Genomic DNA, 14,319 nt, shown 5'->3' with positions numbered 1-14,319 from the left:
ATATAACATTACGAAAATATTAGTATAAACTATTAAACTTTTTTTAAAAAAAGACTGCATTTATCCTGCTTTTTTATATATTTATAAATCCATTCTTAAAAGGTAGAGGAGTATGATTGAGCATTGTGTGCATAAAATTATAAATGAATAGAAGACAATGAGATAAATGCAGCACACTCACAATTCCACTCTCATAGAGTAAATATTACATGATATTAATGGATTTGGCACTCAGCCCATCAATATCCCACTGATCTCATCCACTGAGCTAAATGTCAGGCCTGCTGTGACCGATAGCTTAGTGGAGTTTTAAAGTTCACATCAAAATTCACTTTCTCTGGTTATCTCTGAATCACTTAAGAATTTTATGACCACCTAACTGAGACCAGAATCAAACATCAAGGAAGCCTAGAGGCAGGAGAAGCCTGTGCCATCTTAAGCTAATGAGAGTAAGGAAAATAATAATAAAGCTCATCCTTCCCTATCTTTCCCCTGGGACTTACCTCTGAAACTACCTCTTAAAAAAGAATATTCGTATGTAACAGAATTTAATAGTTATTCCTTGAATTTATGTTTTTTTAATATCTCATGTTTATTGGGGTAAAATGCATATAAAATTTACTTTGTAATCAGTTATGGATTGAATTGTGCCCCTCCCTCAAAAAATATATGTTGTAAATAGCATACTTATGGATGTTAATCCATTTGAGAACACAACGTTCTTTGTTATGTTAATGAAACCATTATTATTACTGGGCTCTGGTAGCATAGTGCCTAAGGCACCTGACTTGTTAACCAGAAGGCTGGCGATTCAAACCCACCAGCCACTTCTCAGAACGAAGATGGGGCAATCTACTTCCGTAGTGATACTGCTTCGGAAACCCCAGGAGGGGTCACTATGAATCGGGTTCGACTCGATGGCACATACCAACCAACCAATGTTTTAATCCGATCACCTCTAAAATACAAAAAAGAGCAAATCAGGCAGAGAAGGAAGCACAAATAGAAGGGAAGATACATGTCTGCATGAACAATTTCTCTTAGAAAGATCACCACAAGGCCAGTCTTCATGAGGAGGAGGTTAACAATGTCCCAAATGTCCAAACTACCATGCCACTCTATCATTTCAGACATTAACTCCTCCTCCTCCTCCTCCTCCCAGTATTCTCCCTTGTCTCATTGTTGTTGTTGTTATGTGCCGTTGAGTCAGTCCCAACTCATAGCGACCCCTCCGTGAGTTTCCAAGGCAGTATCACTACAGAAGTAGATTGTCCAACCTTCCTTCCAAGGAGTGGTTGGTGGGTTTGAACCGCCAACCTTCTGGTTAGCAGTCAAATGCCTTAGGCACTACGCCGCCAGACTTCTTCAGATTAATGTATAGATTAATTAAATACATGATTAATGTATAGACATTAAGCACAAAGAAAAATACAAATTTTGTCTATCCAAGACCTGGCTGGGGTACCACAGAATATGTGGTTTGTACCACATCTTTTGAAATCCTGAATTCCAAACTTACCAGGTACGAAATAAGCATTTTAAACAGGTAGTTGTGGAACTGCTGAATATTAAGCAATGCACCTACACCACATGTTCAAAAAGAAGAAACAATCCATCACTGAAATCTTGAATGCTATCATAATAAGCATTAATGCATTTTATCCATAGTAGGATGCTAATGTCTGTTGGGAATAAAGGAAACACTGAAGCTAGGATGAGCACTGTGCAGGTACACAGCCTGTGTGGCCTTCCAGGAGCCACTCTCATACTGCTGAGACCGTTTAAAGACCTTGGCCTTGATTTGCTGTCATTGGCCCCACCTCCACATATTCTCATAGCTCCTGAAGAATGGTCTAATTCCACAACCATAGGAGAGACTCCTGGTCAACCAGATATATAGTGCTCTATGGATGCATTTGTCCTTATTCAGGAGCCTGATCCAAGGAGTTTATATTATAAAACACTTCGTATCAAGCACATACAAATAGTTTTCTTCTATACATTGGTATTATACTTCTCAGTCTTTAAAGGCAGATAAAGTTTGGATTCCTCTTCTTTGTATTCCCAGCACTTCACATGGAACCTGACACACTAGGTATTCTCTATCAATATTGAATTGAACCACCACTTAAACTAGTGACTAAATTAGGACACAGAGGGATAAATTTTCCAGGAATGGTTAATTAATTTGAGAAACAGCAAAGATTAGGGCAAAGTCTCCTGACTTTTTAGCCCAGTACATTCCTTACCACACCTAACTATGGAAAACAGGTGCTAGAAACAAAATTGGCTACCATTCAGCATGAACATTCACATCAAAGAACTTAAAGCAGAGAGAACTCAGGTGATGCTACAGCAAGATTTAACCTGAACATAAATGGATTGAGTCCAAATCACTCTTCTAGTTAAGATCCTATACTCATGTGAAAAAACCTGTCGCATCTGCCAATTTGTATCTGATGTGATGTTTTAAAATTTTAGAGGCAGCTCACTCATTTAGTAAGCCGAGTGAGTTAAAATTTGTAAGTGTCTTAAGCACATTTGTATTCATAATTACCCCTCTAGAGAAAAAAGGGAGAGAAAGGAAAAAGAAAAAAGTCAGCAATGAAAGCTGAAATCTGGTGCTCTTGAAAACTTTAGAAAACATATAATGGGGATGATTTAAGGCTGGTTGAAACATTCACACTAAGGATATGCAGCAAAAGATGAACAAGAAGATCATAATTTAGTACAGTTTAAGTATTGTTGAATAAAGGTTAAAAAAAAAAGTAGAAAACTATGGCAAGCTGATAGTGAGAATATGATAACCAAGCATTAGTTTTAAATATAGTAACAGGTAACAGTTAAATTGTTGTTGTTGTTAAGCACTGTCAAGTCAGATCCAACTAACAGCGACCCCTCCTTGGGTTTCCAAGGTGGTATCACTACAGAAGTAGGTTGCTCAACCTTCCTTAGACACCAGATATCCATGAAGTGTTTGAGTTTCATGGAGTGTGTTGTGTTATTCATCCTTTACAGGTGGAAATGACATTTACAGATTTGATTGTGGTTTTAAAGAATCTTTAAATTGTAAAAAGATGTGCATATCACTGTATTTAGTGTTTAGCGACGTTTTCCCCTTTCTCTGGATGGTGACTGGACTGGACAACCATAATTAGGCACCGCTAGTCACTTGAGGGCACCTGCACCTGCCAGATGAGAGGCACCAGCATGGGGTAGATTTGAAAGCTGCTGTACGACATTCCCTGGAACCTTAACCTTTCTTGAAGTGACTAAAATATTCTCGAAGCATATTTAGTGTCTTGTTTCTCCACAGCACTGAGTGACTTCCTGGGGCCCAAGAGTCTGACAAGCCTTTCTAAATGCCCTGAATTAACTACCTGGAAATAATTGAGGCAGTGGAGAGACTTAAGCCTGATACATATAGAGCTGAAGATACTTATCTGAAGATACTTATTTCTGTGCCAAAGAGTGGGTGAGCATATACTCTTGATGGCACTTGGGGAAAAATGGCGGCTGTGGTCCATTTAGGCTGGGATGATATTAAAAAGGATCAAAGAGTCGTTTTGTTTTGTTCCCTCCTCCCTTTGGAAAAAAGATAATTTGGAATCTACTTAATATAGCTTCCATCAGAGCTACTGCTAAGTTATACATTACCTTTGTGAATTATTGGCAGCAGTAGTCTTGGGGTAGGTTGCTTGGGATAAGGAATGTGACCTTGTAAAAATGACACCCTTTTCTCTGGGCTGCCTAGGGCAGTACAGCCCTGAGTAGGACTGGGTGTCCTGACAAGTGGAGGGCAGGTTGGATTTTTTTTTTTTACTCTCTTCCTTGACCAGGAGCCCTTGATAAGTACATAACCATCATGGTTGCCAGGTTGTAATCAGATCATTTAAAATTATTTCTAATTTAAAAGATTTATATATTCTCATACAAAAAAAAAAAAACCTACTGCCATTGAGTCAATTCCAACTTATAGTGACCCCACTGGGTTTCCCAAGTGGTAAATCTTTACGGAAGTAGATTGCCCCATCTTCTTCCCACAGAGTGACTGGTGGGTTTGAACCATCAACCTTCCAGTTAGCAGTCAAATACCTTACGTTACTTTGCACAGAGCCAGTAATTAAACACAAACCAGTTGCTGCCAAGTTGATTCTGACTCATGGCTACTCCATGTGTGTCAGAGTAGAACTGTCATGCATAGAGTTTTCAATGCTGATTTTTCAAAAGTAGATCTCCAGACCTTTCTTCCAAGGTGTCCCTGAGTGAATTCAAACTTTCAAACTTTGGGTGAGCAGTCAAGTACATTAACAACTTGTGCCACAGAGGGACTCCACCTAGTAATTAAAGACACGAATATTTCTTCAGAGAAACAGATGAATATTCACATTACATCCACACTTCCCATCAGTTCAGGTCAGATTTTGAATCCAAATGAAGCTGGTCAAGTAAGATTTTGTCTCAATATGAATTATGGGGAAAAAAAAAAAAAGTCCTGGTTCTCAGAGCTTCTCAGATTTCGGAACTGAGGATAACAGATGTGGACCTGCAGTTCTATATAGTACAAAGTAAATACTCACATTCTTCTGCACACTTGATTGGGAGTAAATCTTACTTGGAGTTTAAATTAAATATCACAAATAATGACAGATTTAACTTTTAAAATTCTCTAGGAAGATACCCTCTTAAATCTTTCATGTTAGACTAGACTCTTGTTTCTTTAGCTGAGCTTCAGAAGGAATTGCTTTATATTTAGTGGCCACATTGAATGATAAATGTGTATCCTTGAACATCACTTGCAATGCAGTGAGATGATCCACAAACAAAGACTAAGTGGCCAGTACAGACTGGTCTTTGAACTCTTTCCTATTTTGGTAGAATATATTCATTAATGGTTGGTATAAATGCCCCCATATTTTTTTTAAAGTGTGTGTGTAGTGAGGCAGTGAATGTAGTTGAAAACCTATTATATATCCTTCTCAACTGACATCACTGTTGTCATTGTTTGCTTATTGTGAGTTGATCTCTCTTAGTAAACTATAAATTTCATGTTTTTATGCCTATTTTTCTCACCATTGCATCCTTGGTGAGAAACCTTGCCTGTTTTTAAGAAAGATTTGTAAACTGAGAGGCAGTATTGCATAATGTTTAACAGCACAGACTCTGGAGCTTGGCAGCCTAGGTTTGAATCCCAGCTCTGTTGTTTATTAGCTGTGAGACCACAGACAAGTTGATTAACTTCTCCATTTCAGTGTCTCCATCTGTAAAATGAGCGTAACAATTATACTTACTGTGTCAACCTAGAGAGACTGAGTTATGCTATGATAATAAACCCCAACATCTGAGTGGCTTAACACAACAAAGGTATTTGTTTTTTGTTGTCTTTTTGCATTACATGTTCATTATAGGTTGGCTAGAACTCACCTCTATGCCACCTCCACAACCCAAACCACTACAGTAAGCACTACCTGCCTCAGTGCTAGTTGCCCCAGTAGTGAAAAGAACATTCTTCATGTTCTAATATTTGTAATTAAATACTTGGCCTGGAAGTGATACAAGTCACTTCTGACTGCTCCCAGACAGAGGAGTCCAGGGAGTGCTACCCTGCCATGTGCCCAGAAGATGGAGAGGCAGAAAGCTACCACCTTCATAGTGCTGTCATGATGACTAAAGGGCTTAGGGTTTGTTAAGCACTTGGAAAACACCTGGCATATAGCTACATGCTACATAAGTGTCTGTCGCCATTCTTACTGTTATTATCGTTATTATTATTTCATGAAAGTGAATGAGTCTATTCTTTTCATGGAGGTAATCTAAGGCCATACTTGATATTTCTCCTTATCTGACTGAATCTGGGTAAACATTCCATGATAGTTGTTTCACTAATCTCCTTTAGCTACCAGGAAGTGCCAATGTCCCATGGAGGAACCCTTATCTACCTTCAGTACAAATGCAGGGCAGCCCACAGGATGCTCACTCCAGCCTCACCTGTCTCAATATAACTTCCACAGCCCAGCTGGATCCCAAAAGGTTAACCCAGGGAAGCAGCCAAAGGGAAGTGAACCCTAGTAACTTCTAGGTGTTGGATGCTTTGAAGATACTAGTTTTAAATGTGTTTCATACAAAAATATTTATGCTTCAAGCTACTGCATGCAAACAGCAATCTGCATTTATTGGTTTCAGATGCCAATTTCCTCCAGCTCCGGTTCTCCTTTGTGTTATATAAACAAATCTCAACCATCTGGGCCATGACGAGCCATACAGAAGTATGTGCTCACTCCTTGTAAAAGCACCAGATCAAAATACAATCTCACAGAAATCTGCCTGAAAGAAAACTGGAGTGAACATCAGATCATGGCCCTCGTGGAGCTGTTTTAAGAAAAAATCATTCTTAGGTGTTAGAATTTAGAATTTAAATAGAAAAGCAGAGAAGAACATGTCAGCATATTTATCCACTGGATAAGCAGAGACAAACATAATGAGATCATATCCTTTCTGTTACCTGTATTACGAGCAGTCCAATTCTGAACCATCCAAATTAACTCAAAAAGGAAAAGGACTTAAAGTGTTAGAGACACATGGGAAACCAGAGCAAGCATCATGTATGATCACCAGAAGTCAAAAGCTGCAATTCCCACCTGATTAAGAAAACTGAGAGTTAGAATGGTCTCACAATAGCAAGGAAGTTAAAAGGTGCCCTTTGTAATAATGACAAGCAACAAGGTAAATTCAAATTCACCAATATCAAGAAACAATGATTCTAAACAAACTGTGATGAAAAAGGTTACACATAAACTGTGATGTGCCAAAACAGGTTACACATAAACATCTACCCACGTGGACCTCCAAAGTGAACACTAAGCATCATTTCTGATGTCTCATCTTTCTGATATAATTCCAGGCCTCTGAAGACATCTTTCCAAAGCCAAATATTATTTTAAAGATAATCACTATGGCTACTATGGCTGTAAGCAAATATAAAAAGTGTTGGAGACACCTCCTTTCTCCTTCTGCCTAAAAATATCTCCCCAGAACTTAGCACAATGTCTAAAATGTTCACCCTTTGGGAATGATAGCCATCATCCAGCTAGATTCATGAACTCTGAATCCTGTGAAAAAGAATACCCTGAGAAAATGGGGCAGAAGACAAATGAATTTGATTAAAATAATTTTTAACACATAAAATTAATGTGTCAACTTGGTTAGACCACAGCATCCAGTTGTTTGGTCAACATCTAGTCTAGATGTTGCCATGAAGGTATTTAGAGGTGGTTAATATTTACAATCGTTTGATTTCAATTAACACAGATTACTCTCCTTAATGTGCTAAGGATTCATCCAATCACTTGAAGTCTTTAAGAGCAAAAACAGATTACTCAAAGAAGCAAGGAATTATGCCTTAAAACTATAACATAGAAATCCTCTGAATTTTCAGGCTGCTAGCCTGCCCTACAGATTTTGGGCTTAAGATCATAGCATCCTGTAGGCTCGGGACCATAGTCGCAGGGGACATCAAGCTCAATTGGCATAACATACTACACAAAACATGGTTCCACCTCCTACTTTGGCAAGTAGCAACTGGGATCTTAAAAGCTTGCAAGCAGCCATCTACATGCAACGATGGGTCTTTCCCTCATCCAGAGCAAAGAAGAATGAAGAAAACCAAAGATTCATGGAAACAATTAGTCCTCACGACTGGTATACCAAGCAATCCTCAGCCTATACAACTATAAGATCAGAAAAACTAGATGGTGCCTGGCTACCACTGTCGACCACTCAGAGAGGGATCTACATAGGAGATCCTGTATAGAGAGGGAGAACAATGTGGAACAAAACTCAAAATCATTTGGGGGAAACAAAAGGGGGACCAGGTTTGCTGGTCTGATAGAGCCTGGTGGAACCACTTAGACTATGGTCCCTAGCTGCCCTTCAGGTCTGGAATTGAACCTACACCTGTGGCTTCCAGCTAAACAAACTAGGCATATGAGTTGAACATTTACCTGAGGTAAATACACTCCTTGTAGAGAACAATCATGGGAGAAAGAAAGGCTGTTTATGCACAGGGAGACAGCTCAGGAGGCAGGAGTACATGGAGGGATGGACACAGGGAAGAGGTAGCTATGGGGAGGACGTGGGAGGGGAACTGTTGCATTGGGGTAAATTATAGTCAATGTCATGAGACAAAGTATATGTGAACTGCTGTATGGAAAGTGAATTTGCTCTGTAAATTTTCACACAAATCACAATTAAAAAAAAGACTACAACATGAACTCCAATCTAAATTTCCAGCCCGCAGGCCTATCCTACAGATTTTGGATTTGGCAGCCTCCACAACTGCAATTTCTTAAAATCAGTCAGTCAATCAATCAATCGATCAATCTCTTTATACACACACACACACACACACAGACAAACACACACATGTATGATGACACCTAACAACATAGCAAGACTTTAGGACAAACTAGAACCATCCCACAGGGTTTCTAAGGCTGTAATCTTTACCAAAGCAAACTACCATATCTTTCTTCTGCAGAGTGGCTGGTGAGTTTGAATGACCAACCTTTCGGTTAGCAGCCATGCATTTATAACCACTGTACTACTAGGGCTCCTACATATCTCTCTCTCTATCTATCTGTGTATGTATATGTGTGTGTGTGTGTGTGTATATATATGTGTGTGTGTGTGTTATGTATATATGTATATGTATACACACACACACATATGCACACATACTAGCACTTAGCTGCTACCTAAAAGGTTGGCTGTTCAAAGCAGTGGCTCCACAGGAGATAGGGATATTCTCCTATAAAAAAGTACAGCCTAGAAAACCCCATGGGATGTTTGACTCTGTCCTATAGGTTTGCTATGAGTCAGAATCAACTTGAGAGCAACAGGTTTTTTATGTTGTTGTTGTTATGTGCCATCAAGTCAGACCCAACTCATAGCATCCCCTCCTTGGGTTTCCAAGGCAGTATCACTATGGAAGTAGATTACCCCAGGTTTTTTATACGTATATGTATATACGTATTCATGTATAGACATCCTTTTGGTTCTGTTTCTCTCAAGAATTCTGATTGATATAATAGTGAAAAAAAATTGCACTCAGAACGAAGGCTATAAAGCTCTTGAAGAAAACTATGTGGCAGTGAAAATGAAGAGCCATCAGGCTCTCCGAACACTTTTTCTACTTTCTCTAGAGCCCCAGTCATCCTGCCTCCTGTCTACTGCCAACTCAACTGGTACCTGATTCCCTTGCTTCCTTGACCTTGAACTGTGTATATATAATTAAATCAAAACTGGATCTAGATCAGATTTTTGAATGTTCTAGAAACTCTGTTCAAATGGGAGCTTTAAAAATCACAGCAAGGTGAAAGACTTCCTGGCAATTTGATATATTTAATTATGCAGATATTGGTGAGTTATAAAATTTATCTTCCTTAGTTATAAACTCCAGAAACCTAACCCACCACTGCCCTTTGAGTCAATTCTGATTTGTAGTGATCCTATAGGACAAATCATACTGCCTCATAGGGTTTCTAAGAATGTAATCTTTACAGAAGTAGACTGCCACACTCTCTCCCACAGAGGGATGGGCTTGAACCCCTGACCTTTTTGTTAGCAGCTGAGTGCTTAACTACTGCATCACCAGGGTTTCCCTCTAGCTATAAATCAATAATCTACATAATTTGAAACTGGTTCCATTGGACTACATCTTGTGTCTACTTTGTTATTGGTTGTTGTTATGCGCCATCAAGTCGGCCCCGACTCATAGTGACCCCTCCTTGGGTTTCCAAGGTGGTATCACTATGGAAGTAGATTGCCCAAACTTCCTTCTGAGGAGTGGCTGGTGGGTTTGAACTGCCAGGCTTCTGGTTAGCAGTCAAGTGCCTTAGGCACTATGCTACCAGAGTTTCTACTTAGCATTTGATTAACTTTATTTCAAAATCTATGACTTTTTAGCCACTCCTTGGAAGGAAGGTTGGGCAATCTACTTCTATAGTGATACTGCCTCAGAAACCCAAGATAGGGTCACTATGAGTCAGATCCAACTTGATGACAAACACAACAACAAACATGACTTTTTCAAGCTGCTATGCCCCAACTTTGTACATAAATTTAGAATAATTTGTAATCCATTACACAACCAGAGAAGGAGCCCTGGTGGCACAGTGGTTGAGTGCTCAGCTGCTAACCAAAAGGTTGGTTGTTCGAATCCACCAGTCACTCAGCGGGAGAAAGATAGAGCAGTCTGCTTCTGTAAAGATTACTTCCTTGGAAACCCTATAGGACAGTTCTATGGAGTCCACTACAGGGTCGCTATGAGTCAGAATCAACTTGACAGCAGTGTTTTTTTGTTTTGTTTTGTTTTAATTCAGTCACAGATCAGAAAATCAAAACAGGTGTGGACACCCTTCTGTGAATTCTCCCCAGGCTTCTTTTATTCTATGTACCTAATTCTGGTTGAATGATCAGCCATTCTTGAGCAGCACCCTCAAATGAGACTGGCAATTTCCTAGGTTTTAATGTTTCAGTCTACTGAGAAGTATCTAAGTAGGAAATAATCAAAACCCCCAATTAAACCTCAAAGGAAAATCCATTTAATTATTTGGATAAATAGAGGACAATAGGAAAACATGAACCTTAATTCATAGTTGATGTCAAGTATATTTTATGGGAAATTACTTGTCCTAATCAAATTAAAATCTGTTTTATAACCTAGTTATAACCAAAGAATAAAATTCCCAGTTTCTTTCAAAGTAATCATGTGTCATTTTCTTACTTCAAATAGTCTGGTGATCAGAGCACTAGAGGCTCTCATCATGTATACTTCCTTGGATTTCAAGCTATTTTCAGCCCATCATTTCAATTGTTCAACTCTAAAACAATAGCATTATAAAAATATCTTTAAATGGCTTGAAGTAATTCCTAAATCTCTCGGATAGTTTTCTCAGTGGCTACCAGGATTGCTTACAAGATCAATAAATCCAGTAGCCTTCCAGTAATCTTACTCAAACACCAGAGTTTGAACTTCAGCAATTGGCAAAATAAGCATGAGTTTGTGAAACAGTGATCATTAAATCCTACCCTCAATCTCGAATAGAACCACAGACTACAGCTTAGAAAAAAGGCTCCTCCCCCTAAAAATACTGCCCATGTTTTACAAAATGGTAAGATAATGAGTATTTATAACTATGAATCTACATCCACAGGGAAATGTTTTATAATTCAGATCCATCAATTAAAATGTCAAAGAAATCTGGAATAAACTTTAAAAAGATCTCCAAATGTAATATTTACTTTGATTTTTAAGATACTTAAGTCAAGTTTGTCTCTTAAAATTGGAAGCTTCATTTTCTGGAAAATACTTGTATAAAGATAACCTCATCGCCAGTAATTTCAAATCAAGAAACTACTACTGTCTTTCAAATTCCAACACACACATAGCAATACTACCTACCATGGTTTCAGTGAGCAAAGCAGTACTCAGATGACCAAGCAACTTATCTTTTCCAGGAACTGCTGTAGGACTTGGGTCACAATTTAAGATGCTATTTTTAAAACATTAATCAAACTGCAGGTAGGAGGAAAAGAACACTTGTGCTGTTTGGAGAAAGGTAAACTACATTTTTGGCAGAATAAGGGAAAATAAGACTTTTAAGAGTTTAAGACATCTGTTTCCTAGCCCAAGGGGTATCTCCTGAAATCTATATTCATAACAGTACTTGTTTTTCTTAGATAGACCTACGAGTCACCGAGGACCAGAATGGATTAAACAAAATGTCATCTACAAACTTTTCATGTATACTTCCAATGTTAGCGACAATACAACAGGCTCTTCTCATCCTCCTGGAAGCTCTGGTGGTGTAGTGCCTAAGTCATTTAACTGCTCACCAGAAGGCTGGTGGTTCAAACACACCAGCCACTCCTCAGAAGGAAGACTGTCGGCAACCTACTTCCTTAAAGATACCGCCTTGGAAACCCAAGGAGGGGTCACTATGTGTCGGATTTGACTCAACAGCAGGGAGTTTTGAGTTCTTTTCTCATCCTGTGCATATCAAGAATAAAGACAACGAAAACATTCTCAAAACCTTCAAAACACCAACCACAAATTAGCAATGGAGATATTTTTGAGATGTCGCCACTTCTCCCCATGTTGTAGGAGCAGAAAAGGCTTCTTACCTTACTCTCTTCTCCTTCAAACACTGACTGGTGGACGTTGCATGCAAACAACGAGTTGGGAAGGTCATTGAAGTCAGTGATTGCTTGAAAGGCTTCCTCTGCGAAACACTGAGTAACAGCCCAGTCTCTGTCAATGCAGAGTAAGAAAAGTCCTCCATCTTCTGGGATGTGCCCCTGCTGCCCAGGGCTCCTCATGCCAATGAAGTAAGATTCTCCCCTCATCCCTAAAGATACAAAGACAGACATATGTTAAAGTAGAACAAGATCATTTAACACTCAGAGCTAAGGTTGTTGTTCTGAACAGTCTGGGGCAGAGCAGAAATGTGTTATTAGAGGAGGCAGGAGCTACTGGAACACAGAAGGCTCAGAAAGTACACATTATCCCCTTTGATCTCTAGATCACAATTTCCCATACAGCTCTGCTTCTTGGCAAGGGTCTTCTTAGTGTTATGGTCAAAAAAGCACTTCATCAGGATAGGAGTTGGAGGTCTGGGGCCCTAGCCCAGCTCCCACCATTTACAGGACTTGGGACCTGGAAAGGTCATATATGTTCTCTCGAGTTTTTGTTTCTTCTTGTTTAGAATATAGAGGATAAGGCCTATACCTCTTCCTCCTAAAAGTATTTTAAGAATAAAATGGGCTCCAAAACAATGTACCTGGGAAAGTGTTTTGATAAGCTTCATGTTATTAGTTGTTCTTGAGTCAATTCTGACTCATGATGGCCCCATATATGTAGAGTAGAACTGCCTCACAGTTTCAAAGCTGTGACCTTTTGAAAGCATACTGCCCAGCCTGTATCCTAAGGAGCCTCTGGGTGGTCTCAATCCAACAACATTTCAGCTAGTAGTTGAAGTGTTTTGATAAGTTATGGAATTAGTCTAATTCCACCACCTCCATCACAACCACAACCACCACCACCACCACCGCTAGTACTGCTGATTATTTTCTGAGAGACATTCTTCTAAATGATTAACATATACAGTATTAACTTGCCTATTTAATTTCCACAATACTCTAGGTTGATACCAATATTACCTTCCCTTTACAGATGGGAAAACTGAGGAAAAAAGCAATTCAGTAACTTTTCCAAAATCAATGAAAAGTGAGGGAGCTATGATTAAAATGCAAGGCATACGGCACCAGAGCTGAAATTTTCTATATCATAGAAATAAAGTATATTTCAGTAAGTGGAAGACTATCTTTAAGGATGTATGATCTACTTCATCACCACCTGAATCTTGATTATAGTACTTGGAAGCTCTGGTGGTGTAGTGCCTAAGGCACTTGACTGCTAACCAGAAGGCTGGCGGTTCAAATCCACCAGCCATATCTTGGAAGGAAGACTGGGCAATCTACTCCCATAGAGATACCACCTCAGAAACCCAAGGAGGGGTAGCTAAGAGTCGGAGCCAATTCCATGTCAGTGAGTTTGGTTGGTTTTTTTGTTTTTGTTTTTGTTTTGGTAACAGGTACTAGTTTATCATTACTTGGGACATACACACATACACAAAACATGCACACATATCTTATTCTGCCTGAGATAATTATTCCAAGTTATTTTTTATTTTTTCTTTTAATTCTTCCCACTTCCTCTCTATAACCACCCCTTCCTTTCCTTCTTCCTTCCCATCCCCTTCTGCCTTCCAAGGTCTATTCTTCAGCAAATGCTATCCTCTTGATTTCATAACTTGATTGCTCTAATGAGTACATACCCTCCTGATATCACTGTTCCTTTATAAAGGCCTGTCTATTGTTTGGTGGACAGTTGAGTCATGGGGTTTTAGTTCAGTTCTCAGCTTGAAGAGTGTCTAAAGGCCATAATCTTCATTAGACAAGTAAACCTAGTCTTTTTTTAAGATTTTGAGTTTTATTCCCTATTTTCTCCTATTCTATCCAGGACCCTTTATTGTGATCCCTTTCAGAGTGGTCAGCAGTGGCAGCTGGGCATGATCTAGTTCTTTTTGTCCCAGGGTCACAGGGGTTGGGGTTCACGTGCTCTTTTAGTCCTTTGGACTACTTGTTTTCTGCATCTTTGATTTTCTTCACTATTCTTAGCTCCGGTAGCATAGTGGCTAAGACACTTGCCTGCTAACCAGACGGCTGGCAGTTCAAACCCACCAGCCACTCCTCGGAAGG

The 14,319-nt window shown here is 39.2% G+C and overlaps 1 protein-coding gene across 1 annotated transcript in view; it reads right to left on the bottom strand.

The window, feature by feature from the left end:
* Nucleotides 1–12,405, bottom strand: part of RCAN2 (regulator of calcineurin 2) — a 306,251-nt gene extending 293,846 nt beyond the window's left edge. Inside the window, exon 1 of the mRNA XM_007936172.1 lies at nucleotides 12,184–12,405. Within this exon, the coding sequence (XP_007934363.1) occupies nucleotides 12,184–12,405 (222 nt within the window). The remainder of the gene's footprint in view (nucleotides 1–12,183) is intronic.
* Nucleotides 12,406–14,319: the final 1,914 nt, after the last annotated feature.

The sequence above is a fragment of the Orycteropus afer genome, unplaced genomic scaffold (genome assembly GCF_000298275.1).
Source record: "Orycteropus afer afer isolate SDZICR_OR568_19922 unplaced genomic scaffold, OryAfe1.0 scaffold00034, whole genome shotgun sequence".
Lineage (NCBI taxonomy): Eukaryota > Metazoa > Chordata > Mammalia > Tubulidentata > Orycteropodidae > Orycteropus > Orycteropus afer.
This window is presented reverse-complemented; position numbering and strand designations above follow the sequence as displayed.